Source organism: Zootoca vivipara, chromosome 16 (assembly GCF_965207765.1).
Source record: "Zootoca vivipara chromosome 16, rZooViv2.hap1.1, whole genome shotgun sequence".
NCBI classification, from domain to species: Eukaryota; Metazoa; Chordata; class Lepidosauria; order Squamata; family Lacertidae; genus Zootoca; species Zootoca vivipara.
Window position 1 is genome coordinate 20,731,788 of NC_142599.1, and position 27,426 is coordinate 20,759,213.

General features: G+C 48.5%; 2 protein-coding genes across 4 annotated transcripts in view; one reads left to right on the forward strand and one right to left on the reverse strand.

The window, feature by feature from the left end:
- Positions 1-1,965: 1,965 nt before the first annotated feature.
- On the reverse strand, positions 1,966-19,757 carry LOC118076506 (phosphatidylethanolamine-binding protein 1). The gene is made up of 4 exons (XM_035099311.3): positions 19,241-19,757; positions 8,391-8,500; positions 7,912-8,012; positions 1,966-2,417 (listed from the first exon to the last, which is right to left on the reverse strand). The coding sequence occupies exons 1-4, from the start codon at positions 19,373-19,375 to the stop codon at positions 2,200-2,202; spliced, it is 564 nt and encodes a 187-aa protein (XP_034955202.1). The 5' UTR covers positions 19,376-19,757; the 3' UTR covers positions 1,966-2,199.
- Positions 19,758-24,138: 4,381 nt separating this feature from the next.
- DTX1 (deltex E3 ubiquitin ligase 1) overlaps positions 24,139-27,426 on the forward strand; it is a 49,226-nt gene continuing 45,938 nt past the window's right edge. The window contains exons 1-3 of one of the 3 annotated variants that reach the window (XM_088659660.1): positions 24,218-24,362; positions 24,680-24,762; positions 25,194-26,466. In XM_088659660.1, the coding sequence (XP_088515786.1) occupies positions 26,208-26,466 (259 nt within the window). In that variant the 5' untranslated portion in view covers positions 24,218-24,362; positions 24,680-24,762; positions 25,194-26,207. Of the gene's footprint in view, positions 24,363-24,566; positions 24,763-25,193; positions 26,467-27,426 lie in introns of those variants that run through there. The other 2 variants (XM_035099297.3, XM_035099298.3) reach the window with 2 other exon arrangements.

Sequence of the window (27,426 nt, forward strand, 5' to 3'; positions counted from 1 at the left end):
TGGACTCACACCACAGTCAAGGAACCAGCTGGGACTTCTTACTACACCTGCCTGCACTCTTAAGGGCTCTAAAGGGAATTTGCTGAGGAGGGGGAGGGGCTGTCTTGGACCCATCAACATTCTTAATATTTTTTTATTAAAAAAAACCACACACACCCTTTTTTGTGCTTTTGTTGACTGCCTTATCTCTTTGCTCATCCATTTCTGTTTTTACCCATCCACCCAAAGGGATCCCAGGAGCAACTCTGAAGGTTTCAAGGCTGGCACGGTTCTCCTTTTCTCTGCTCTTCTTCTTGGCCTCCGAGCAATATTTAGGGAACTTCTTAGCAGAGAAACCCTCCTTTCGGCGGCCGGGGGGGGGCACCCCATCGCCGCCAGGAGCCACTAGTCCTGCCAAGAACCAGGTACGGTCCAGAGATCAGTGGAGGCTGGGGCATGAGACAGTTCATGTTGCCCCTTCCTGCACTGTCCCAGAGGTAGATAATCTTCTTGCAGCATGAGGGCCACATTCCTTTTCCAGCAACTTTCCAGGGGCCGCATGCCTAGGGTAGGCAGGTCCGAAGGCAAAATGGGTGGAGCAATTAAAGTAAATCTTGCTTTTATACAGTAAGCTAGCACCCAAACACCCTTCTCTATTCCCCATCTAGGCAAGCAAGACACATTCCAGCTAGGCAGGAACAATGAGGGTGAGGACAAGACCAATGGTATGTGTGGCTTGGGGGTGTATGTGTTCTGGGGGCCAGAGAAAGGAGCATGGAGGGTCAGATGTGACCTCTAGGTCTGAGGTTCTACAACCCTGTTCTGGCCAAAGTTGCCCATACTGTGTGCCATAGCTGCCAAGTTTTCCATTTTCTCGCGAGGAAGCCTATTCAGCATAAGGGAAAATCCCTTAAAAAAAGGGATAACTTGGCAGCTATGCTGTGTGCTCTGAGCTAACCCATGTTGCTCCTGCAACCCACTTCCAATAATAATAATGATGATGATGATGGTGATAATTTATTACTTTTACCCCGCCCAACTGGCCGGATCTCCCCAGCCACTCTGGGCAACTCCCAACAGAATATTAAAAGCATGCTAAAATATCAAACATTTAAAACTTCCCTAATCAGGGTTGCCTTCAGATGTCTTCTAAAAGTCAGATAGTTGTTTATTTCCTTGACATCTGATGGGAGGGCATTCCGCAGGGTGGCGCCACTACCGAGAAGGCCCTCTTGTCTGGTTCCCTGTAACCTCGCTTCTCGCAGTGAGGGAACCACCAGAAGGCCCTCAGAGCTGGACCTCAGTGTCCGGGCTGAACAATGGGGTGGAGACGCTCCTTCAGGTATATTGGGCCAAGGCCATTTAGGGCTTTAAAGGTCAGCACCAACACTTTGAATTGTGCTCGGAAACGTACTGGGAGCCAATGTAGGTCTTTCAGGACCGGTGTTATATGGTCTAGGCAGCCACTCCCAGTCACCAGTCTAGCTGCCGCATTCTGGATTAGTTGTAGTTTCTGGGTCACCTTCAAAGGTAGCCCCACGTAGAGCGCATTGCAGTAGTTCAAGCGGGAGATAACTAGTGCATGCACCACTCTGGTGAGACAGTCCATGGGCAGGTGGAGCTGGTATAAGGTTACCAGACATCCCCATTTCCCGGGGACAGTCCCCGGCTTTACAAATCAGTCCCCATACAAAATCCATTGAAGTTGAAAAGTGTCCCCGGATTCATTGGGAAAAAAATCTGGTAACCTTAAGCTGGTAGACAGCTGCCCTGGACACAGAATTGACCTGCACTTCCATGGACAGCTGTGAGTCCAAAATGACTCCCAGGCTGCACACCTGGTCCTTCAGGGGCACAGTTACGCCATTCAGGACCAGGGAGTCCTCCACGCCAGTCAGCCCCCTGTCCCCCAAAGACAGTACTTCTGTCTTGTCAGGATTCAACCTCAATCTGTTCTTTCAATGCATGGGGAAGTCAGGACAAGGATTTTTTTTGGTTGCTTTTATTATACAGCACCTGAAAAGGGCTTGCCAAGTTAAGGGCAAACTGCCACAAATCTCCCTGTGCTCATTGGATTGCATTCTACTCAAGAGTAGACCCACTGAAGTCAATAGATTAGAATCACGCCCACTGTTTTCAGCGAGAGTGTTCCAAGTAGGGCTTAATGTTAGATACCACCCTCTTTTTTTTACTCTGTTGCAATGAGATTCACATGGCAGGCTATTTGACGCCAAGCTGCTCGTAGATCTTTGGCACATGGCTGTCCCACTCAGCCTGGTAGCACATGCCTGCCACAGGTGCACCCAATCCGTACTTCTTGCGGAAGGACGAGGCTCGGAACTTCTCGCGCTTGGCAGCGGTAAGTTTATTCAGGATGGGCTCGTCGCAGGTCAGTCGCTGCGGCTGCTCGTAGACCAGCCACACATAGCGGTGAAGTCCTACGATGGCCAAGGATATAATGCAAAGATTATGGTACGGCTGTCAAAACTGTGTGTTGTTTTTTCTCAATACAGAAAAGCAACCCTTTTTGACTTTTTTTTTAAAGAAATGACTATGAAAATGTTCATCTTATTTACATTAACCTCCTTCTCAACTGGCTTCATGCACATTGCTCTCATTCTCAACTGGCTTCTTGACCACTGCCCTCATTCTCAATTGGCTTCTTGACCACTGCCCTCATTCTTAACTGGCTCCATTTGCTCCCATGTAGCAACATTGGTTAGCCAAATCCGATTGACCACACAGAGTACAGAGATCTGAGTCTACTCACTGCTGGAATGGCCGGGATTGCCCATTTGAGTACTTCCCGGGGGGGGGGGGAGATGACAGCCAAGAGAGGAGAGGAAGAGAATAGAATGGAGGCAGCAGGAGATGGGGAAAAGATAAGTCAAAAACGGCAGGAAAAAGAATAGCTTGGGATGGGAGGGAGCAGAAAAACATCCAGAGAGGAACAAGGTAAGTAGTTACTTCCTTTTAAGTTCCTTCACTTCATATTGCAGTTCATTTTTGTTTTAACAATTCTAACACGGTAACAATCAAGAGATTGTTGAAATGCCATCTCCTGTACAGTATAAGAAGGTGTTGTAGAACTAGAAAACGGCAACTGGAAAGGGACGAGTGTTCCAAAACTTTTGACTGGGCAGTGCTGCTTAGTGGTTAGAGCTCTAGAGTGCTAGACCTGGGAGAGACCAGGGTTCAAACCCCACTCAGCCATGAAGCTCACTGGGTGACTTTGGGCCAACCACTGCCTCTCACAGGGTTCTTGTGGGCGCCAGGATGGGGAGTTGTAAACTGAAAAAGATCTGGAGGCCACCAGGTTGGCGGGAGCTGGTTAATGGATCAGCCCGGCCCAGCAAGTCAGTTCTGCTGGTGCAGCAGCCAGAAATAAATCCAGAAGGGTGTGTCATAAGGAGACGAGACCTTGCCTCTCCCACACTGACTTAAGCCCTCTGAATGTACCATTTAAGCTCCACTATGGGTGTGGAAATTTTTGTTACCTGGCTCCCCTAGGCTGTGCTTGACACATGAGTTAATCCTTTGCACAAAGGGGGCATTCAATCTGCAAGGAAACTCAAGTCAAGGCACTTTCCATCTGAGGGCCTGGCAGCCTGATCCTCAGGCATTTGCAGAGTTCACAGTGCTTTACTCACAGGGTGTGGCGGAAAAGTTTGTTTTGCTGGGCAGGTTGGGTCCCCAAGTACCGTATTTTTCACTCCATAAGACACACTTTTTTCCTCCTGGAAAGTAAGAGGAAATGTCTGTGCGTCTTATGGAGCGAATGGAGCCACTCATCAGCTGATTGCAAGAGATCGGGGAGGGAGATAAGGGAGCTAGCTCCCTGCCCAGGCCTCAATAGTTGTCTGCAGAGGGAGGCTGCTTGTTTCCCCAGAGACATGTGACTGGCTGATTAGATTATCTGTCTGGAAACTGTAGAAATGGGTCCCTTTCCTTTCCTGGAGAAGCTGCAGAACTGTGAGTTGAACCCCATAAAAGCAGGATTTTTTCCCCTTTGCAAGGTAAGCTGCACAACTTTGAGCTGATCCTCAAAAAAAATGGAGCTTTCCCCCTTTGCAAAAGAAGCTTCCTCAAATATTTAATTGGGGGGGGGGCAAAGGCACCTAGGCCTCTAGGAGTTGGCTGCTATGCCTAGGACAATTCAAGAAAGCAAAATATTTTTTCTCTTGTTTTCCTACTCTAAAAACTAGGTGCGTCCTATGGAGCGAAAAATACGGGTTTGTTTTTTCCTGCCAGCAAACAGTTAATGAACGGAAGCTTCTGATTGGTTGGGGTTCCAGGAGAGGGAGTTGAAAAGGAGTAGGTTGGGATTGAGGTTGGGAGATAGGGATTGAGAGGGAAGAGTTTTGGTTCTGGATAAAAACATCCACTCTGAGGAATATATCAAAAGCTAGAGAAAGGAGTCTCGTGAGCTTAGTGTGAAGAACAGTGTGTGGTGTCCTGTGAGAGTAATAGGCCAGGAATTAACTGGGAGGCTGAGGCTGAGCCAGGAGAAGTAGAAGCTGGAAATATACAGTCTACTTAGGTCTCATTCCAGTCAGGAGGGGAGAGATTCTGCTACAAAAGAGAAGACTCCCAAACTGTTAAGAGGGGTCTGTTACTTGGAGTACCTCAGGAGTAGGGTTGTCTAAGGGGTGTGTAACTGACAGGGAGTACCACCTTGTTTAAGAACCAAAGCACAGTGGTACCTCTACTTACGAATTTAATGCGTTCCGGACGCACATTCGTAAGTCAGAAAAATTTGTAAGTCGAATCCCATAGGAATGCATTGGGAGAAAAAATTCGTAAGTCGAAGCAACCCTATCTAAAAATTCGTAAGTAGAAAAAAATCCTATCTAAACCGCATCCAAGATGGCGGACGGAGCTCCGTAAGTAGAAACATTCGTAAGTAGAGTTATTCGTAAGTAGAGGTACCACTGTATTAAGCGACAACAGCTGTGCAACAACTGAGAAAGAACTGAAGTGAAATAACATAATCTGAAGTATCCTATGTTTTATTCACTTGTGTCATAAACTTCCCTTTGCTAAATAAAATCTCTCTTGTTTATTTGATCAAATCCTGCCTGAGACTCCAAATTATTAAGTTTTTCCTCACACAAGTCCCCCACAAGATAATCTGGGGTAGTTTGTGGGAATTGGTGTTCTGAGGGCAGGCCCAACGGCGCCAGGGGGGAAAGTGCCATTGCGCCGCACCATACAGGGCGGCTCAGAATCCAAATTAGTCCTGCACCTAAAGTTTATCTAGGTTTTAAAAAACAAACAAACAAACAATTCTTCCACTCTTGTGGACTTCTAATGGAGATGGATGCTGGAAGAATTGGGATAGATAAAAGGAAGGACTTCTTCATGCATTGCATGGTTAAGCTGTGGAGCTCACTGCCACAAGAGGCAGCAATGGCCACCAACCAAGATGTTTTTAAAAGAGGATTGGACAAATTGACAAATTCATGGAGGAGAGGGCTTTCAAAGGCTACCAGCCACGATGGAGCTGCTGTGCCGATACCATTGGAGTCGGCACTGCTTCTCAGCACCAATTGCTGGAAACCACAGGAGGGCGGGGGAGGACTCTTTTCCTTGCATCGTGCTTGAAGGTTTCCCATTATGGCATCTGGTTGGCCACTGTGAGAACAGGATGTTGGACTAGATGGGCCATTGGCCTGATCCAGCAGCCTCTTCTCACATTCTTAGGCTCTTAATGGCTGTGTTGCAGATTAAACTGACAGGAATGTATGGGAGCTGCCTGATCCCAACTCAGATCACCGGTCCATTGATCGAGCTGAAGTACTACTTCATGCAGCACACAGGCAAACTGTGGAACTCACTGCCACAAGAGGCAGTGATGGTCCCCCAACTTGGGCTGCCTTGAAAGTGCCTTCCCAGAGAGAGGCGGAGGTGTGCCTTTTAAAAACGGCCAAGCATACCTGCCAAGTTGCTGTCAGAGAAATAAGGGACCGGGCTGGAAATAGCAGACCGGAAGTAGCGCTGCCGCCATTTTGGAACTGGGCGGAGCATGCTCAGAAGTGACTTTTGATGCTGCTTTGCCCAGTTCCAAAATGGCCGCCGCGCCAGAATAAACCAGGAAAAAACAAAAAAAATCCGTTTTTCAGCTAGGAACAGCTGGAAAAACGGGGATTTCCCGGGGAAAACGGGAGACTTAGCAGCTATGCGCCCAAGGCTTTAACATTTGTTTCTTAAGAAGAAACACTCACCGGCCATTTACTCCAGTTAAAAAGCCAAGAATCTGTCAAGGAGGAAAGAAATGCCTCACCTCTCCACACACATCAAATCATGTTTGAACGGCACTTGGCATCTAGTCCAATCAAACTTCACACTGCTAATCTCTCAGAAGGAAAAACAATCAACCCATCTAAAAGCAAATAATGTACTCTGTATTTGATTTCTGGGTTCCTGGCCCAGGGTGAAGTCCCTACTTGTCTTGGAACAAACCAGCCCTTTGCTCAGTCTCTTAGGCAAGGCAATCACCTTCTTCCAAACCCTCAAAGTTTAAGGTAGAGAATCCACGCAGGTTTCCAAGACGGTGCCCCCCACCCACCCAAGATGATTTTAGAAGTCACTTCCCCTCAGTTTCAGCAGGGGGCAGCCTTTCTGGCTGGTAGGTGTGTATACATCAGATTTGGACAAATGCTGGATCAAAACTCAGCTGAATGTCAGCAAAATGGGAAAGTTTCTCCCCAGATTTGTCACATAGGGAAAATGCCAAAGATGTGACTTTTTAAACTGTCAATCAGTAGGAACAATTTTACCAGGGCTCTCCAATCACAGTGCCTTGACGGGCTTTTGAAGTAACATATCACCTTGTTCTTGTCTGTTCTGGGCTGCTTGCTAGTGCTGTAACAGGTGCTTACTTTGAAAATGCAAGACTTTCAAGCCCTTCTGCCTCTCTGCCTTAGGCCTGCACACTCACTCCTGTCAAATCAGCCTAAAGAAGTCCAGAAGGCCACATTTGGCCCCTGAAGCTAAGGTTCTCACCTAGTGCCAAGGTTAGGGGTCATAGCTGCCAAGTTTTCCCTTTTCTCGCGAGGAAGCCTATTCAGCATAAGGGAATTTCCCTTAAAAAAAGGGAGAACTTGGCAGCTATGTTAGGGGTGGGGAACCTTTGGCCCACAGGCCAAACTTGGCGCACCACGGGTTCAAATTTGGCCCATGGGGCTGTTTTCCCCAATCTACAGCCACCTGCCTTGGACTTGGGATTTGAGGTGTGCTAGTGGTAGCTATAGGGACCCAGGTGGCACTGTGGGATAAACCACAGAGTCTAGGGCTTGCTGATCAGAAGGTCGGCGGTTCGAATCCCTGCAACGGGGTGAGCTCCTGTTGCTCGGTCCCAGCTCCTGCCCACCTAGCAGTTTGAAAGCACATCAAAGTGCAAGTAGATAAATAGGGACCGCTCTGGCGGGAAGGTAAATGGCGTTTGCGTGCGCTGCTCTGGTTCGCCAGAAGCAGCTTTGTCATGCTGGCCACATGACCCGGAAGCTGTCTGCGGACAAACGCCGGCTCCCTCGGCCTATAGAGCGAGATGAGCGCCGCAACCCCAGAGTCAGACACGACTGGACCTGATGGTCAGAGGCCCCTTTACCTTTACCTTTAGGGGTAGCTATGGGGTTGATAATACACAATCAGAGAGCCCTAAAGCATCCTCTGGCTCTACTGTCAATCAGCTGGTGAGTGGTAATGCCACAACCATGAGGCATTGGGGTTCTTTGCAAGCCCAGCAAGTCCCAAGTCTGGGACTTCAAAGCACCCAACTGTCTGTGACATCAGGTGTTTGGCAGGTGGGCACCCTTGCCCACCTGTCAAATTTGGCCCGCAAAGCTAGAATCTGATAAAGGTCTGGCCTGCAGAGCAATTTTTTTATTTAAAAAAAAAAGTTTGCCCACCCCTCCACAGTGGTTTGCCTACCTGTTCCCTTGGCAGGCGCAGATCCAATATAATCCGACAAAATGCACCCGCTGCCAATGTCGTTGCCTTGCATGTTGGTCACCAGGAAATGGTGCCACTCTCTAGAGGAGGAAAAAGAGCAGGAGAGGAAACTTCAGAATTCAACATCCAAACCAAGTGTTCCACATTAATCCTCCATGGTTTCCCTATTTGGTAAAATCCACCACCTAACTCAGCAGCGCAGCATGTACTTTTCAGCTGAAAAGCAGTGTACAAGTGCTCTAATAACTAAAAGATGCTAAGAACAGAGGAAGCTGCCAAAGTCAGACCAATTGATCCATCTAGCTCAGTATTGCCCCACCACTGAGCTATGGTCTTTCCCTGTGTGGCTGCACAGTTATTCCACCCTCCCGGGATGATGACCATTGAAAACATGCATACTTCTATAAAGACAGGAGCAGGCCAAAGGGAGAGGATGTCCCTTTTGTGGTCTCTCTCACCTGAGTTTCGGATCCACCCTGCTGGGAACATCCAGGTCTGTGAGAATCAAGGTGTAGAGTTTTTGCGGGTCGCAGCCCTCCCAGTCAATGGATGTGGGACAGTTCTGGACCTGTTCAGTTTTAAGGGAAATTGGAAACCAGTGCACATCTCTGGGAATAGGTGTTGCACGATGGCAAGGCCTCACTCCTGTTAGCAATCGCGCTGCAGCATTCTCTGCTGACTGCAGCTTCCGGGTCAGCTGCATAGCTGCCAAGTTCCGGCCTGAGAAATAAGGGACTGGACCGGAAGTAGCAGACCGGAAGTAGCGCTGCTGCCATTTTGGAACTGGGCGGAGCATGCTCAGAAGCTACTTTTGATGCTGCTCTGCCCTGTTCCAAAATGGCTGTCGCACCAGAAGTCACGCTGCAGCCATTTTGGAACTGGGCAAAGCAGCATCAAAAGTCGCTTCTGAGCATGCTCCGCCCAGTTCCAAAATGGCCGCCATGCCAGAATAAACCGGGGGGAAAACAAAAACAATCCGTTTTTTCGGATGGGAACAGCTGGAAAAACGGGGGTTTCCCGGGGAATACGGGAGACTTGGCAGCTATGGTCAGCTGATTGGCACTGGAAGCCTGTCTCCGAATGAGATTGCTGCAACCTCTGATCAGCTGATTGGCACTGACAAAAAACTACCAAAGTTGGACCTGGTTAGGGATCTGACCCACCGGCAGCATCCAGTCCCCCAACCCTGTGCTTAAAGGGAGACCCCCCCCCCCAAGTTACAAAGAAGCAGAAAGACGAAATGCGAAAGAGGCTGATATAAATCAAAAAGGTTCTGCTTTGCTCTGCAGGCAAGAAGGACCTGCAAGCAAGGACTCGATTTGGTAATGCAATCCAGATGGCTCCGTCAAGTGGTCCAAGCCACAGGGAGCAGGGAAGGGGGAAGAAACTGTCCAGAGTCAATGCAGGAGGGATGTTCTTCCCATACTCCAAACAAAGCAGTAATTGGAAGCAGTCACGCAAGTGAGGCTTGCTTACAACTCTCTCATTTCATTCGCCTTTCCCTCCACCTGGTTTATGAGTCTTACTGGATCAAATCCATCCAGCGTCCTGTTTTCCATAGCAACGAGTCAACTGCTTCTAGGAAACTTGCAAGGACAATTAGAAAAAAGGACTATGGAAGACCACTCCCAAGATATGACTGCAGCAGCGAGGCTACTATATGCACAAAGATGGAAAGATATAGCCCTACCCACTTCAACTCCCATCAGCCCCACCAAGCACAGCCTTTTTGGACTACAACTCCGATGATAGCTGGCTTTTAGTTAGGGCTACCATGCGTCTGGATTTTCCCGGACATTACCAGGATTTCAAAGGTGAAATTGGGACACCTTGTTGCCCACTGTAAGAACAGGATGCTGGATTAGATGGGCGACTGGCCTGATCCAGAAGGGCTCTTCTTATACTCCATTGTTTTTCGGAATGTTTATTATCGCCCCAAGGAAGGAATGTCTTGTTTCCAAACTGCATCAGGTAACAACAAAATATTTTGAATGCCTTCAGAACTTTTTATCTCCACTTTATTTCAACTGAATAAAGGACCATTGTGGGGGGGGGGGGTGTTAAAGAACATTTTAAATAAAAATGTTTTGTGTACAAAAAAAGAGAGAAAAGAAAAGAGATTTACAAATGAGCCAGCATGTAGAAATGAAGCATAGTGGAAAGTTAATTCAGAACATCTGATGTATTTTTGTGTTTCAGAAAAATAAAAGATTTTAATAAAACACAACGGCTCCAAATGGCACAAAAATAAAGAAAATATTTTACCCTGCAGCTAGGAAAGGGGGGTGGAGAAGAATGTTGATGCTGATTTTATATATATGACACTCAGATACAAAAAGAGAGAGAAAGAAAAGGAACTGCTAAAGTTAAGCACACTCAAACTTGTTTACGGTGTAAAATAGTGCTGGGTTGATACAGAATTTTCCATGGATGCCAAGTTTAAATAGTGGCTTGTGTTATGTTGGCTTGTGCCCTGAACATTTGACTCCACCCCCATAATTCCACACAGAGGCAAATGCCTCACAGTCCATCATTATTGGATAGCCCCCTGAGCGATTGTTCATCCCCAGCCAATCACAGCACTCAGAAGTAGCCCCTCATTTGAATGCCTGCCGGTATATAAGAGGAGTGCTGGCTGGAAGTCACCAGCATTTGCAGGTGGGGCAGTTGAGCTGGAGAGGACGAACCAGCAAGAGGCCATGGCTGGCACCAAAAGGGGTAGAAAGAGCCAGCAAAGCAGAGCCCAGAAGATCCTGAACAGACGAGGGAAGCTACCTCAGAAACCCAGGAGGAACGTTTGCATTATCAGGTTCCCGAGAAGCAGCTACTTAACATCATGCCCTCTCCTGTCCTGGTATTTCAACCGGAAGATGCGGGACGACATCCTTTCCTTACAGAAGGCCAAAGCCGCCTTGAGCCCCTGCATAGCAGATGTCCACCACAAGATGTCCCTGCGGCTGGTCAAGCAGCGGAATCAGCAGCACCACCCTTGTTCCTGCGCGAACTTCCTCCACTCCACTCTCAGGCAAGTGGCGAGCAAGAAGCGAGCCAAGTGGGTGGCGCCAGCTTCCCCCAGGAAACGCCAACGTTACTCCGACGAGGAGATTTTCTACAAGTTGGCAAAGCCCTGCAAATCGAAAGACCAGGACTCATCGCCCGCCAACCCAGGGGCGGCAGAGAACATGGCTCCAGGGGTACCTCAGCCAACGGCAAATGAGCTCCAGGAGGTATCGAGCTAGACCAACATCTTCCTCGCTCTTCTCAGGACAGCAAGCAGGCCTGACAAGAAAACCGAAGGGAGAAGAGGGAGGCAAATATATATATTACATAAGCCACTGGCCTGCTCAAAAGATCCTAGGGAACTGAAGGGGCGTGTCACCACCCACATTCCGATCCTGTCCTGGAGCCATTTTTTGCAGAACTAATAGATTTATCAATGCCTGCAGGAGGAGAAAAGAAGATATTTGAGCCATCGGATAAATAACAAAGTCACCTGGAAAAAGGCCCGCATCTCTGAACCTACCCCTTGAACGAATAATTATTCCTTTCCTCGCTAACAAGAAACAGACAGAAATTGGCTACCGCTTGAAGGAAAATGAAAAGGGATTTGTCATTGTATCCAAAGTGTGTTTCCCGCCCCCCCTCAGGAAGTTCATCCTGGAGTAATAATAAAACTGGATCTTTTGAAACGTATACGGTACTTTGTGTCCTGAACTTGTTAGACACATACACGCAATTATTACTTATGATGATTCAATTAGCCTTCATGCAGTTTCCACGGGGTGGTATATGATATAAAGCAGGCACGTCCAACAGGTAGATCGTGATCTACCAGTAGATCACTGGACATCTGTGGTAGATCACTGGTAGATCAGTGGCTCCCCCCAAAGAAGCTGAACAACTTTGGCTCCTTTAAAAACAGCTCAACATTTTGGCCCTTCACCGCCCAAAAATCCTCCCTAAAAGAAGCTCAACAAGTTTGACTTGAACCCCCCCATAACAGGGCTTTCCTTCCTAAAAAAAAAAGCTCAAAAACTTTGACCTGAACACCCAAAAAATGGACTTCCCTCTTCCCTAAAAAAGGTTCAACAACTTTGACCTGAACCCCGCAAAAGGGGGTAGATTACTGCTAGTCTTTAACTCTGTGGGTAGACTGCAGTCTCTTGGGAGTTGGCCACCCCTGATATAAAGCAACACCAATAAAAATACGTATTTTTAAATATATTTTTTAAGATAAATCCTATCGGAGAAGAACAATCTCAAGAACTCAAAAAGTGGTACACCCTGAGAAATTTTTTGTTTTGTTTTAAGCTTCATTTATGATTTCAGGCCAGTGGGATAACTCTAGGCAAGACTTCCTAACCCAGAAATGTTCAGGTGATTTTATTTTTGGGAGGGGAGGGGAGATCCTTATAAGGAAAGGTTAAAACATTTGTGTCTTTTGAGGGAGAAAGGCCAGGAAAGACTGATTGGGTGACGTGATGGAGGCATAAAATATTATGCTTGGGGGAGGTATTGTGACTCCCAATTGTTCAACCATAGCAACAGCAAAACAACCCCCCCCCAGTGGAGACTTATTTGGTGAATGGGGCACTGGCCCACCAACCTCAGACAGCCCCACCTGCCTGCCTTCTAGCCTAGGGAGCAACCCTGGCTTTCAGCTTCCTCCTTTGATTTGAAGCACCACGGAGTCCACTTGAAACAAACATGGCTTCCCTCAAAGAATTCTGGGAGTTGCAGTTTGTTAAGGGTGCTGAGAGATGTTCGGAGACCCCTTGTATCCCCTCTGAGAGCTACAATCCCCAGAGTCCCCTGTGAGGAAGGGCTGGTTGTTAAAACACTGCCAGTTGTGTGGTTTGAATGTGGCCTTGGTCTCAGTGCCGCCCTGCAAGAACATTAGAAGAGGCTGCTGGATCCCATTGCTACCAAGGAGTGTGGTGGAGTCTCCTTCTTTGGAGGTATTTAAGCAGAGGCTTGACAGGCATATGTCAAGAATGCTTTGATGGTGTTTCCTGCTTGGCAGGGGGTTGGACTGGATGGCCCTTGTGGTCTCTTCCAACTCTACGATTCTAGTCCAGCAACCCGTTCTCATTGATAGCCTTCTCCTTCTTGTGGAACTCAGCAGGGAAGAGGATGGGGACAAAGCTAGAATTAATTGGCACTGCCTGTGATTAGTTCTGGCTCCCCCACTGTTTGGCTCCCAGCCGTCTGCCCTACCAGTCCCCCAATGGGAACCAGTCAGGATTACTGGAGATTGCTTCTTGCCCTGCCTTGTCCCCTCCTTTCCCACAATGGCCAGTAAGCGAAGAAAAGGAGTTGCCAAAGACTCCCTCAAAACCAGGTCCAGCCCTAAATGGTAGCTGCTGGGTCTTAGTGAGCAGAAGTGATCTTGGACTCTTACATCCACCTAAGGGGAGCCATCCTCAATCAGGATGATGACCTATTTTAGCCCAGCACAGCAGCAGCACCCCACCCCCTTGTGATTCCCAGCAACTGGTATTCACAGGCGTACTGCCTCCGACAGTGGAGGGAGAACGTAGCCATCATGTCTAGTGGTCACTGATAGCCTTTTCTTCCCTATGCCCCACCCAACCCAGTTGCTCCTCAGCATTCCACAAGGAAACCCACGTGTTCCAAAAGATCCAGATTTATTAGTATTTCAAGAATTCCTGGGGTGAGGAGGGAGCACCCTGAACAACAACAATCCTTTTGTTCGCATAGCAGTGTGAGCCGATTTCTGTTTGCCTCTTGCTGGCGAGGGAGAGAGGCGCATGTCCTTTCAGAGCGTGGGCTCACAGATGTCAAGCCCCCTGCCATGTTCTTCGATGACCATGCCATGGCTCAAAAAAACTTTCCCAGTGCCCCCTACTGAGGCAGAGATAAACAGCCTAAAAAAAAAAATCAATTAAAAAAATCAGGATTGGAATATGGGTGCAGGTGGTCTCCCTTTAAGTTCTTGGATCTTTCAACACAGGGTTCTTATTTTTAAAAATTATAGTTATTATTCCCTTCTTCCTCTCTTCTCCTCTGGATCATTTCCCAGGCCTGTTTGCTGTTCCGAGAAGGAGGAGAGGGGTGTCTGTCTCTAGCTTACGGTCTCTTGAAGTCCGCTCTCCGCGGACTGGGCTATCCCAGCAGCCGAGTTCTCTATCCCCACGTCATTGTCACCGCTCTCCTCTCCCGATTCTTCTGCTCTGGAGGGTTTCGCCAAGCGGTAGAAAATCTCCTCATCCGAGTAACGCCGCCGCTTCTTGGGGAGGGAGGGGGCCACCCACTTGGCGCGCTTCTTGCTCGCTATCTCCCTCAGGGCGGCCTGCAGGAAGTCAGGGCAGCGGCGAGGGCCCGGCGGGCACTTCCTGGGCTGGCGGCTCCGAAGGATCATCGGCCGGCTGGAGCGCAGGGAATATCTGGCCCCGTGTGAAAGGTTGCTGCCGCCCCGCATCCACCTATTGAAACACCAGGACATCAGCGGGCACTTCATCCGGTAGCCTCGCCTCGGGAACCGGACAATGCAGATGTTCCTCCTGGGCTTGGGCAGAACTCTCTTTCTCCTGGCCGGTGTCTTCTGTGGCCTGCTAGGCCGGCGGCTCAACACCCGTCTCCGCTCTCTGCTCCGCCTCCATTCATAGCTCCTCCTCCTTTTTTCCGGGCGACGCCTCCTCGGCCAGCTCCTCCTCCTGTTCCTCATGGAGTAGGAGACCCTGTACGTTTTAAGAGCTGCCATGTCTTCCTTCCCCGCTCTTGCTCAGCTTTCTGCACGTTGCAAATGCTAGTGACCTCATCCAAGCCGTGCTCTTATATACCGGCAAGCATTCAAATGAGGGGCCGGCTCTGAGCCCTGTGATTGGCCAGGGGGGGACAATAGCCTGGGGGGCTACCCAATAATGCCAGACTGTGAAACGTTTGCTATTGTATGCAATGATAGGGATCGATGATGTAGTGGGATTATTATTATTTTTAAGTGCAGGAAGTTCAGTAGGAAAGGCCCCCATTGGCTACTACTTCTTCACAGAGCACATCATTAAACTATGAAACTCTCTCCCACAGGAGGTGCTGGTGGTGGCCACCAGCTTGGGTGGTTTTGAAAAAGAATCGGACAAGATCATGCAGGAAAAGGCTATTATTGATGGACAATGGCTATGCTGAGTGTTAGAAACTCAGATAGATAAGCTAGGCGTCAGATGGCTCCTCAGGCCATAGGCGTCAACTTCCGGATAAGAAAATAAGGGAAAATAAGAGATCAGCGGCGGCGCGCCACCGGAAGTCGCTTCTGCGCATGTCCAGACATGTGCAGAAGTGACTTCCGGTGGCGGCTATGCCCGATTTCCGGTGCCCAGACAGTAGTGACTTCCAGTGCCGAGCTGCCCGTGTCCACATGTCTGGGCACCAGAAATCGCTTCTGCGCATGCTCGTGCATGTGCAGAGGCGATTTCCGAAGCCAAGTGAGCGAGCAGCCAGCTGGGAGCCAAGACATGGCTATTGGCGCCGGCAGAAGCTGCTAATCCAGGGGATTTACGGAATATTTTTCAATTCGGGAGACCAGTGGGAAACGGAATTAAATCCGGGGGTTTCCCGTGAAAAACAGGAGACTTGGCAGCTATGCCTCAGACCAAGGTTGCAGTCGCCAAAAAAGGAATGTCTAGTTGCCATTTGGGGGCAAGATAGCTCTGTAGTCTTATTTTCCCAAGGATGGACTGACTGAGATTGATTATCAGTTATACATCCGACTAGATCAGACGACAGCCTTGAGCTTGCTTAAGAATTTTTAGAACTTAGAAAAGTCACTTGTTCCAGGAGAGTCCATGTATACATTGACCTATCCCATGGGTAGGCAAACTAAGGCCTGGGGGCCGGATCCGGTCCAATCACCTTCTAAATCCAGCCCGCGGACGGTCTGGGAATCAGCGTGTTTTTACATGTGACCTTTTATTTAAAATGCATCTCTGGGTTATTTGTGGGGCCTGCCTGGTGTTTTTACATGAGTAGAATGAGTGCTTTTATTTAAAATGCATCTCTGGGTTATTTGTGGGGCATAGGAATTCGTTCATTCCCCCCCCCCAAAAAAAAATATAGTTCGGCTCCCCACAAAGTCTGAGGGACAGTGGAGCAGCCCCCTGCTGAAAAAAAGTTTCCTGACTCCTGGCCTATCCAGGGGTCTATCTTTATCTTAATGGTGACCCGGACCATTCATAACGTAAGAATATTATCCACAACTGCGAGCAGGGTAATGGGGTGGAGACAAGCTACAAGAAGTAACTATAATGTTGTTCACGGCTCCAGCTTAGGCTGCACAGAAAAAGCATTTCAGTTCCTGAAATTCATTCTGATTGTACAGATAAAATATCACGGATTTGCGAGTTTCTCAAATGCATCTGGTTAGCTACTCTGAGAACTGGATGCTGGATTAGATGGGCCACAGGCCTGATCCAGCAGGCTTTTCTTATATTCTAATGTTCACTGGGCCCCACGAGGAGAGTCTTAAAATGCAGACAACTCTGTGTCTGTGTGTGTGTGTGTGAGAGAGAGAGAGAGCGCGCACAAGTTGGATATATAGATTATGTTCCATTAGGGATGCGCAAATCTGTCAATTTCAGTTTCTCTCCATTTCCAATCTTCCAGTTCTCCACGCATCCAGTTCAGTTTGCAATTTTTTTCTTTAGATAAAAACAGTCCTCATGAAAATTTATCAGCATTTTAGTGCATTTTTTTCGTAATGCCCTCATTTTTCTGTGCAGATTTGACTAAGATACACATTTTTACAAAGCAATCTGTATGCTGTTTTCACAAACACATTTGTTTTAAGACACACTTTCCCTCTTTGCTTAAGCATGTTTGGGTCACATTTCTTGGCTGGAGAACAGCACTGGAAAGTTTGGAGAAGTATGAATGTCAAAGGATGGCTGTGTTGAAGTTTGTGAAAGGTTTCAGAAAGTGCAAATTATGAGCTCGAGTCAGTTCTGGAACTCCGGACATATTTCTGGGCTCCTAGTTATTCTGTTCTGAACGTTAGCAAGGAAGGTGGGAAGAGCAATTTTGAATGCACCAACATATAAAATCTCCCTGCATGTAGAAAGCAAGCAGAGCAGGGAGAGAGAGAGAAAAGAAAGGAAAGCAGAAAGGAAAAGAAGACTATAAGACTGTGGATGTTTTGTGGCAGAGATTATTGAGTTGTATACCGGCAAATTTAGGCTGCACTATTAAGATGAATTTGGCAATCATGCACAACAAACTCGGTAACACACACACCCAAAAAACCCACCCCAGACTTTTTGAGGTCAGAAAATTGATAGGGAAGTATGCAGGCAAGTGTAAGATAACAATGGCTTGGAGTGATTTCATGGAACCTCTGGGCAAACAAATCATAAGGGTGGATTTGTGGGCTGTGAGACCCCTTCACCCATGCTACCCCACACTTCCTTCTCCCAATATATGGACATTGGATTCTTATCTCATTATGTATACATAATAAAGCTATCTTTAGCCATCTCACCCCTTGCTTTTTCCTGTAAGACAAATTGCAGTCGTTAACAGTCATCAACGAGTTTCCACACCATTCCCACTATCCTTCTGAATAATACCCCTCCCCACCCTCACACTATATATATAAGGGTCTGGAGACTTCTGTTTCAGCGTATCTGAGGAAGTGTGCATGCACACGAAAGCTCATAATAAACTTAGTTGGTCTCTAAGGTGCTACTGGAAGAAAAACATTTTTTTATTTTGTTTCCAATACTGTCTATGGAGTTTCTCTTTGCTTTGAAAATCTGAATAGTGGAGCCTCCTTGATTGCATAGGTATAGGGAATCTCTGGATCTAAGGAGGAGAAATTGTGGGACACTTGGAGGAGGACACTGCATGGGCAAGGAGGAATGAAAGGAGGCAGGAGGGGTTTGCAATCCAGCCCCTTTGTGGAAAACAAAACACAAGACGTCTGGACGGATGCTCAATAAACGAGTTGTCTAGAAGAGCCCAGAGAGATAGATAGGTACATGGGACAATAAACGAAAAGGAAAAGGAGGGAGGGCAGATGAGAAAGAGAGAGAGAAATGGAGGGAGGGAGGGAGGGAGGGAGGAATAGTTTAGAACAGGGTGGATTTGATTTAAATCAAATCGATTTAAATCACAATTTAAATCACTAGTCAGTAAGACTCATTCTTGCTAGTATAATCTTAATATTCACAACCAGATGAAGGTTTCATTTTTGGAATAATATATTTTCAGAGTAGTTTTTACAGTTATATCAAAAATTACTGATTTTGTTATACAGTGGTACCTCGGTTTATGAACACAATTGGTTCCGGAAGTCTGTTCATGAACTGAAGCGTTCATAAACTGAAGCGAACTTTCCCATTGAAAGTAATGGAAAGTGGATTAATCCGTTCCAGATGGTCCGCAGGGTACTTAAACTGAAGCGTTCATAAACTGAAGCGAACTTTCCCATTGAAAGTAATGGAAAATGAATTAATCCGTTCCATATGGGTCTGCGGTGTTCATAAACCGAAAATTCATAAACCGAGGTGTTCATAAACCGAGGTTCCACTGTACTATTAGAAATACATTGACATAATTATGAAATAATTGTAAGGTTTAATAAGTTAACTGTTTATATTTGGACAACTTTTCTGCCATACTTTATTGGAAGGAGAAAAATAATCATTTCCTTGATAAAAAATTATTTAACTAAAACAATAACATTGTAGCGTATGTATCCATGTTTGTTAACTGATGTGGTTAAACGATTAAAAAAGCACCCTTAGACCCTTTAGCATACATGAAAAACTTAAAATAAATCCTTATTTCCTGATGAATAGCCTTTGGACTATAATGTAACTTCAATAGAAAACTCTCTTTAGAAAGATTTTTCCTCCAAAAACATTTTATTTTAAAAGTCCAATTTAAATTAAAAAATAACCGATTTACATTTTTTTAAAAAATCTGATTTAAAAAAAAATAATCATTGACTTTTATCCACCATGGTTTAGAAGAGAGATAGAAAAGGCAGATGAGGGAAGGAAGATAGAGTGGTTAGAGTGTCAGACCCAGGAGTCCCCAGTTCAAATCTCCACTCGGCCATGGATTCTTTGGTTGAGATTCCTGCATTGAAGGGAGGTGATGACCCCCCCCCCGCCCCGTTCCTTTCTATGAGAAGCTCACTGGGTGACCTACCTCGCAGGGTTGCTGTGTAGGGAGAACCACGTACCCCACCCTGAGCTCCTTTGGACGTGGACGCCACAAAGAAAGGAAGCCAACCCGGGTTTTTGCCTTGCTCCCCGAGAAGAATCCTGAACCCGCCTCGGAGCCCTTTTACCTGGGTTGGGGTGAGCTCCTGGCCCAGCTCCCGGAGCTCCACAGCCCCATAGCGGACCCGCAGCGGGCGCGCCGGCTTCTCGTCCGCCTCGGCAAGGCTCAGGGGCCCGTCCCACGCGCTCAGCGACTGCGGCATCCTCGGGGCGGAGACCAGAACGGAGGCTGGAAAGCTGTGCGCGCGGCCACCGGGAATCTCCGACGCTTCTGCTACGTCCCAGGCGCGGCTCTGGGGCCCGGAGGCTCCAGCTGGAGAGGCGGAGGGAGGGGCAAGGCGGCGCCCAGCCCCACCGATCTCAGCCTCGGCGCCTCCGCCTTGGTCCGCCTGCACAACTGGGTCACGCCCCGACGGCAGGAGCCGCCAGTGTCCCTCCGCGCAGCCCTCGATTATATATCCATCTCAGTTCTGCAGCAGACCCGTTGAAGTTTTTAAGGGAACTCAGTTAATCCGGTCTGTTAGTTCCAATGGGTCTACTCCGAGGAGTAGAGGCAGCCCTCTGCATGCAGTACAACTGCGTCCCATGGGCGTAGCCGGGATTTATGTTAGATGGGGCAGGATGCCATCATGCTCTCTTGCTCTGTCTAGCAAATTCGGAGTGACATGTCTCAACAACAGTTGCTTACAGTACAGTGGTACCTCGGTTTAAGTACACAATTGGTTCGGGAAGTCTATACTTAACCTGAAGCGTACTTAACCTGAAGCGAACTTTCCCATTGAAAGTAATGGAAAGTGGATTAATCCGTTTCAGACAGGTCCGCGGAGTACTTAAACTGAAAGTACTCAAACCGAGGCGTACTTAAACCGAGGTATGACTGTACTTGCTTTATGGCCAGGGCACACCGGCGAGATGACCGCATGGGAGAGACTTTGGAAAGTAGATTTGTAATTTACTGACTTCATGTTATATGCCTTGAGAGAAAGCTTAGTTAATGAAAATGATGTATAACCCCGTATAAACTAGCGTTCGTTGGTTAAAAGGCTGCTGGTGAATTACCTCTAAATTCTTTAATGGGTTGCCTGCCTCAAACAAGTTTGGAGCAGGATCACTCCTTGCATTGATCTCATGTGAGCAGCAGAGGGAGCTCTGAAGCCACGATTGTTTCCTTGGCATTCCTAGAAATGGTTAGCTGGAGGCAGAAGCTCTTCATTACTTGCGTAATATTATTATTAATCTGTTACAGGAAAAGCTTTATTCTGCTTATTGCATTCTGAGAATCCAGAAGAAGTCTCCAGACACCTCCAACCTCCTTTTCTGGGTGGATTTCCCTCCTTCCGCTCGGCATCAAATGTTGACTTGCTCATCTCTGTTATGTTATACTTTTTTCATAAAGCCAGTTTGCGAATTTACTTTCCTTATTATTTGATTTACTTTTCTAGAAGAGAAAGGAGAAGAGAAAAGAGCCTTACGTCTGCCTGACCTTGATGGACATCAGGGAAGCTTTAAATCCAGGGTGGAGAATCTGTAACTGTGCCCCCCCCCAAGTTGCTGGACTACAACTCCCATCATCCCTGACTGTTGGTTGTGGGTGATGGGTGTTGTAGTCCAGCAACATATGGTGGTCCACATAGTAGCCATTCCTTGTTATTGACTGATGGCTTGCATTTCTAGTAAATTGTTTCCTAAGGAGCTCAGTACATGGTTCTCCCATGGGCGTAGCCAGGATTTGCCCCCCCTTGATTATGCCCATGTCTCCACCTGTTTTATCCTCACAACGTCTCTATGAGGTAGGTTAGGCTGAGAAGCAGTGACAGGCCCGAGGTCACCCATAGACCTTCCTGGATGAGTGAGGATTTGAACTCTGGCCTCCCAGGTTCTAGTCCAGGGCGCTAACCACTGAGCCCCTATTGCCTCTTTGGAACAAAAGAAACAGTTTGCGCATCCTGGTTTTAAAATGAAATGTGCTGAGCGTGTGCAGTTCAGCATGTTTAATTTAATTAAATCACAATACCATCGTGACCACAGAAATGGCGTTTGCTTCTGATACCCTGATGCTTAAACACATTTATTTGGGAACCAGCAAATTCGGGAAGTTTTTAATGTCTGATGTTTTATTGTATTTTTAATATTTTGCTGGAAGCCGCCCAGAGTGGCTGGGGAAACCCAGCCAGATAGGCGGGGTATAAATAAATAAATTGTTGTTGTTGTTGTTGTTGTTGTTGTTATAGCACTGTTTTGTTGCAGGGGCTTTCCACTCGTGGCTCCCCATCTGTGGAATGCTTTCTGCAGTGACGCCTACCTGGAACCTTCACTGACATCTATTTGGTGATGGGTAAAGAGTTACCTCTCTCCACCCACCACTTCTGGGTGCCCTTGAGATGATGTCTGCAATTAATGTGCTGCCCAAACTTCCTGTGACCAGGTGGTGGTGGCGGCTTGGTTTTCTTTTGTTGTTTTGCGTGCATGGCACAAATTATTCCTGAACACATGAACCTATGATTACATTGCAGATGTTTTGTACAAATTATTTAAGTGGTATCATATATTTTTGCTTATGCCTTTAAATGGGTTGGCTTTGGGTAACAAGTGTCTAAGAAGTCCATTATTATTATTATTATTATTATTATTATTATTATTATGGCTTTTCTTCAGCCAGAACTCACTGGAACTCAGTTCCAGCCCCTCTCAGGAAGGCAGCATTGCCATTCTAAGAGAACAAGGGAGGCATTCATGGTGAGTTCCGGCCCCTCTTTCTCTAGAAAAGTAGCACTGATGATGATGATATTTTTATCCTAAGTTGTTGTTGTTGTTGTTGTTGTTGTTGTTGTTGTTGTTGTTGTGTTGTTGTTTAGTCGTTTAGTCGTGTCCGACTCTTCATGACCCCATGGACCAGAGCACGCCAGGCACTCCTGTCTTCCACTGCCTCCCACAGTTTGGTCAAACTCATGTTGGTAGCTTTGAGAACACTGTCCAATCATCTCGTCCTCTGTCGTCCCCTTCTCCTTGTGCCCTCAATCTTTCCCAGCATCAGGTGGCCAAAGTATTGGAGCCTCAGCTTCACGATCTGTCCTTCCAGTGAGCACTCAGGGCAGATTTCCTTCAGAATGGATAGGCTTGATCTTCTTGCAGTCCATGGGACTCTCAAGAGTCTCCTCCAGCACCATAATTCAAAAGCATCAATTCTTCGGCGATCAGCCTTCTTTATGGTCCAGCTCTCACTTCCATACATCACTACTGGGAAAACCATAGCTTTAACTATACGGACCTTTGTCACCAAGGTGATGTCTCTGCTTTTTAAGATGCTGTCTAGGTTTGTAATTGCTTTTCTCCCAAGAAGCAGGCGTCTTTTAATTTCATGACTTCTGTCACCATCTGCAGTGATCATGGAACCCAAGAAAGTAAAATCTCACACTGCCTCCATTTCTTCCCCTTCTGTTTGCCAGGAGGTGATAGGACCAGTGGCCATGATCTTGTGTTTTTTTTTATGTTGAGCTTCAGACCATATTTTGCGCTCTCCTCTTTCACCCTCATTAAAAGGTTCTTTAATTCCTCCTCACTTTCTGCCATCAAGGTTGTGTCATCAGCATATCTGAGGTTGTTGATATTTCTTCCAGCAATCTTAATTCCGGTTTGGGATTCGTCCAGTCCAGCCTTTCGCATGATGTATTCTGCATATAAATTTAATAAGCAGGGTTTATCCTAAGTAAACACGTGCAATTCCGGCCACTTATCTCTGTCTATAAGATATTTATTTTTAAATCCGAAAGGGTGAACATAGCCAGCAACCTCTGTGGACACACCAGCCCAACTGCTGCCGGTGGGCCTGTTTGAACATAGGAACAATAGTAAAATAAAAAAATTCCTTCAGTAGCACCTTAAAGACCAACTAAGTTTTTATTTTGGTATGAGCTTTCGTGTGCATGCACACTTCTTCAGATACCTTCTATCTACCTTCTATCTGAAGAAGTGTGCATGCACACGAAAGCTCATACCAAAATAAAAACTTAGTTGGTCTTTAAGGTGCTACTGAAGGAATTTTTTTATTTTACTTCGACCCAGACCAACACGGCTACCTACCTGTAATAGGAACAATAGAGCATTGAAAGCTGCAACTCTTATGTCAGGGACGTGGGTTAGGGGAAAAGATTCCTGCATTGCAGGGGGTTGGACTAGATGATCCTCAGGGTCCCTTCCAACCCTACAATTCCATGATCTCAGAGCCTTGTCTACTTTGACTGGCAGCAGCTCTCCAGGGTTTCTGCCAAGGGTCTCTCCCAGCCCTACCTGGAGATGCTGGGGATCAAGCCCAAAACCTCCTGCATGACGAGCTACTGCCCTGCACTGTGTCGACCCCATGGTCCATCTAGCTCAGTGTCGACCCCTTGGTCCATCCAGCTCAGTATTTCCTACACTGACTGGCAGCGGCTCTCCAGGATTCAGACAAGGGCAACATTCCTAGCTCTGGTGAGGAATGAACCTGGGACCTTCTGCATGCAAAGCAGATGCTCTACCTACTAAGCTAAGGCGCTTCCCCCAACCATCATTCCGTGACCCTCCAGTTGCTATTGGACTCCAACTCCCAGCAGCAGCAGCCAACAGGGCCATGAGGCAGGGGTGATGGGAGTTGGAGTCCAGCAGAAGGAAGGGGCCACGGATACCCCATTCCTGGGGTAGGAGCCTTTAGAACAGGCATCCCCAAACTGTGGCCCTCCAGATGTTTTGGGACTACAATTCTCATCATCCCTAGCTAACAGGACCAGTGGTCAGGGATGGTGGGAATTGTAGTTCCAAAACATCTGGAGGGCCGAGTTTGGGGGTGCCTGCTTTAGAAGAAAACCCAAATTCTCCCATTCGACCCCGCAAGCCTCCGGCTCGCTCCCGGGGCTGTTCGTTTGGCGGAGGGCGAGAACCGCAGCGGGAGCGCTCTGTGCATGTCCAGAGGCGCTCTTGGCGCTTTTCTTTCACAGGTCCCGGCGCTTGTTTGAAACCTGGCCTGGATCCAGACAAGGTGGGAGGAGGAGAGAGAGGGAGGGAGAAAGAGAGAGAGAGGGGGGGGGGAGAGGACCGGCTGGCTGCGGTTTCTGGCCGCCTCCGTGGGAGGGGCGAGGGATTCCCCCCTCCCCTCCCCTCCGCTCGTTCCCACGGCTGCATCCAGCCTGCGCCATCCGGAGCTGGTCGCGGTACTAGGTAGGTGGGGTGGCGGGGTGAGGGACGCGCTCCCACCTGGAGGACAGGTGGCGGGGTGGGGTCTCTGCGGCAGGACGAGGCAGACCCCCCCCCGGCTGCTAAAAGCGATCTGCCCACCCTTTTTCTCTCCCCCCCGCCTCTAAAAAACCTCCTATTGACACACACACTCTCCAACAAACGAGGCGTTTTTACGCTTGGAACCGGGAGGGGAGGGGTGAATGGAGCTGTGGGGAGAGGGGAGGAGGCGATTTCGCGGCGGTGTGTACAGCAGCTGATTGGGCCCCTCTTGGTCTTCCCCCCCATCGTTCTCTCACCAGCACCCCCTCCAGCAGCGATCGGCTGCCCCCCCTCCCCAAATTCTCCTTTGTGTCTGTCTGGCTCTTAGAATTTCACCAGCCAGGTAAGAAACAGCTGGGAGTCTTTTCTTCTCTTTGTCGCCCCCTCCCCGTCCGCATCTTGATGCATTTTGGGGTACCTCGCCCCCACCCCCGCCTGTCTGATGTGGGCAGATTAGCAAGCGGTGTGTGTGTGGGGGGGGAGAGAGACCAGGAGATAGCATTCAGGAAGCCTCCCCCAACCACCCAAGATCTTTCTACCAGGCAAGACAATGGGCAGGTTTGGTTTATAAAGGGGGGGGTTGGGGGGGTGCCAGACTGGCAGATAGACTGGCAGACCCAGCCACCTACTAGACAGATCATAGTGGCAGGAGAGGAGGTGCCACCACTGTTACCCGCTTGCCATAGGAAAGGGGGGGGGCGTCGCTCGAGAGAGGAGAGTTTCCTCTTGACGTGCATTCATCATCCTAATTGTGGTTCCTTTTCCCCATTCCAGGCTGGCTCCCTCCAGTCCTTGCATCAAAGGACCAGACTCAGCTGCAGAAAACAAGGATGACACAGCCTGGGTGGGTGGCGGGGGCGACCCCCGAAAGCCGGCGGGCTCTCCCCTGCCTTCTGCTCTGCTGCAGCCCTCTGGTCTAAAGCAAGCGGCCTTTTGACCTGGGTCAGCAGCCCTCGCTGAGAGGGTGAGGGATTCTGCCACAGCCTGGCCGGAGGTTGGATCTGGCCCCATTCCCTGCGGAAAGCTTGGCCCTCCGAGGCCACAGGATCCTACGCGAAGGGTCAGTCTCCTGTCCCCGTTTCTGCACTGGGGGCACCTAGCGCTGAGCCGTGGAAGACCAGGTCAGACTGTGGGAAGTGTTGAGGAGATCTCAGGGGATGGAAGCGAGCTGGGCCGCCTGAAAACAAGACCAGGAAGGAGAAAACGGGAGGAGAGTCTGCTGAGGCCTTGAAGGGAAAGGTTGGAGCTCTTCATTCCACCAGAGGAGGTCTTCAGTCACCAGGCTGAAGGTACACAAGGCGAATATTAAGAGTGATCTTCAGGGCACCTGGCTGTAGGCGAAGCTCAGAGGCCTTCGCTCTGCCTGACCAAAAGCACACAGAAAATTCATAGGCTTCCCCAATAATTTGGGAGACGTGCATTCATTGATAGCGGCCTCTATCGCCATCCTCAGTGGTGGCCTAAACATCTCAGCTGGTCTGCTGTTGTTGCCATTTGGGACGGCTGAAACATTGCTCCTCATTGCCACATAGTCAGACGTGCCGCAAAGCCCCTGACAAGACTGGCTCGCCCTGAAGAAAAGGTCACAAGCTCTCATCCTGCAAGCAGTGCATCTCTTGCTCTGCATTCCTCAACCCCGGGTGACCTGGCTGTGGGAGGAGATGCAGCCTTCAGAACTGGGGATCGCACTCTGAGCCCCGCAGGTGTTCCCAAACCAATGAGGGGGAGGGCGCCCGGCTGGTGACCCCCCCGCCTGCCTCTCATGCCAGGCCGGCAGGGTCGGGCACCATGGCGCAACCTGGCACAGGGACCCTTCTCTTGGCGAACGGGTGGTGCTTCCCTCCCAATAATGTGGCCCGCGTCGTGGTTTGGGAGTGGCTGAACGAGCATGGGCGCTGGCGGCCCTACACGGCGGCAGTGTGCCACCACATCGAGAACGTCCTGAAGGAAGATGCCCGGGGGAGCGTCGTCTTGGGGCAGGTGGATGCCCAGCTGTCTCCGTACATTATCGACCTGCAGTCGATGCACCAGTTCCGTCAGGACACAGGTAAGGCGTCAAGTCACGCTGCGAAATGATGGGAGCGAAATGATGACCTTGGGGGGGGGCTGATGATGTCCTGGGTCTGCACTGGGTAGAAACAAGTGGCAACGCTTTTAATCATAGAATTGTTGAGTCGGAAGGGGACCCCCAAGGGTCATCCAGTCCAACCCCCTTGGATAGCCACCCAAGCTGTGTTTGAAAACCTCCAACACAGTCCGCCGCCTTCTGAGGTAGTCAGTTTCACCGTTGAACAGCTCCTCCCTTCAGAAAGTTCCCTCCAATGTTTAGTCAGAATCTCCTTTCTTGTCATTTTAATCTGGTGGTTCAGGCCTGGAGCAGCAGAAAGCAAGCTTCCACCATCCTCCACGTGACAAGCCCTTGAGATATTTGAAGATAGCTATCCTATCTCCTCTTCTCCAGGCTAAACATACCCAACTCCCTCAAACTATTCCTTGTAAGGCTTGGTTTCCAGACCCTTTGATCATCTTGCTGCTGCTGCCCCCTCCCCCCCACATGTTCCAGCTTGTCAATATCCTCCTTAAATTGTGGCACCCAGGAATGGACACAGGATTCCAGGTAGGATCTGAGCAAGACAGAATAGAATATACTATGACTTCCCTTGACCTGGACACTATACTGCTGTTGATGCCGCCAAGAGCTGAAGAAGCGCTTTCTCTCCCCCCCCCCCCTGGCTGCATCACACAGTTGCCTCTGGGTTGACCGCTTTCTAACGCAAGTGGAATCTATAAATATCTGTCAATTGCATAGAAAAGCAGCACATTGGATACAGGTCTATGCTGGACCCCAATTCCCTGATGTGCTAGATTTCTACATGCATGGAGGTGGAAACCCCCCCCCCTGCACACACACACGCAATCCAGTTTGGAAACATTCGAACATTTGGGCTTCCCTTTGCAATCTGGAAGTGATAGAGTCTAAGTCAAGCTTCTGTTTCTTGATTCTACT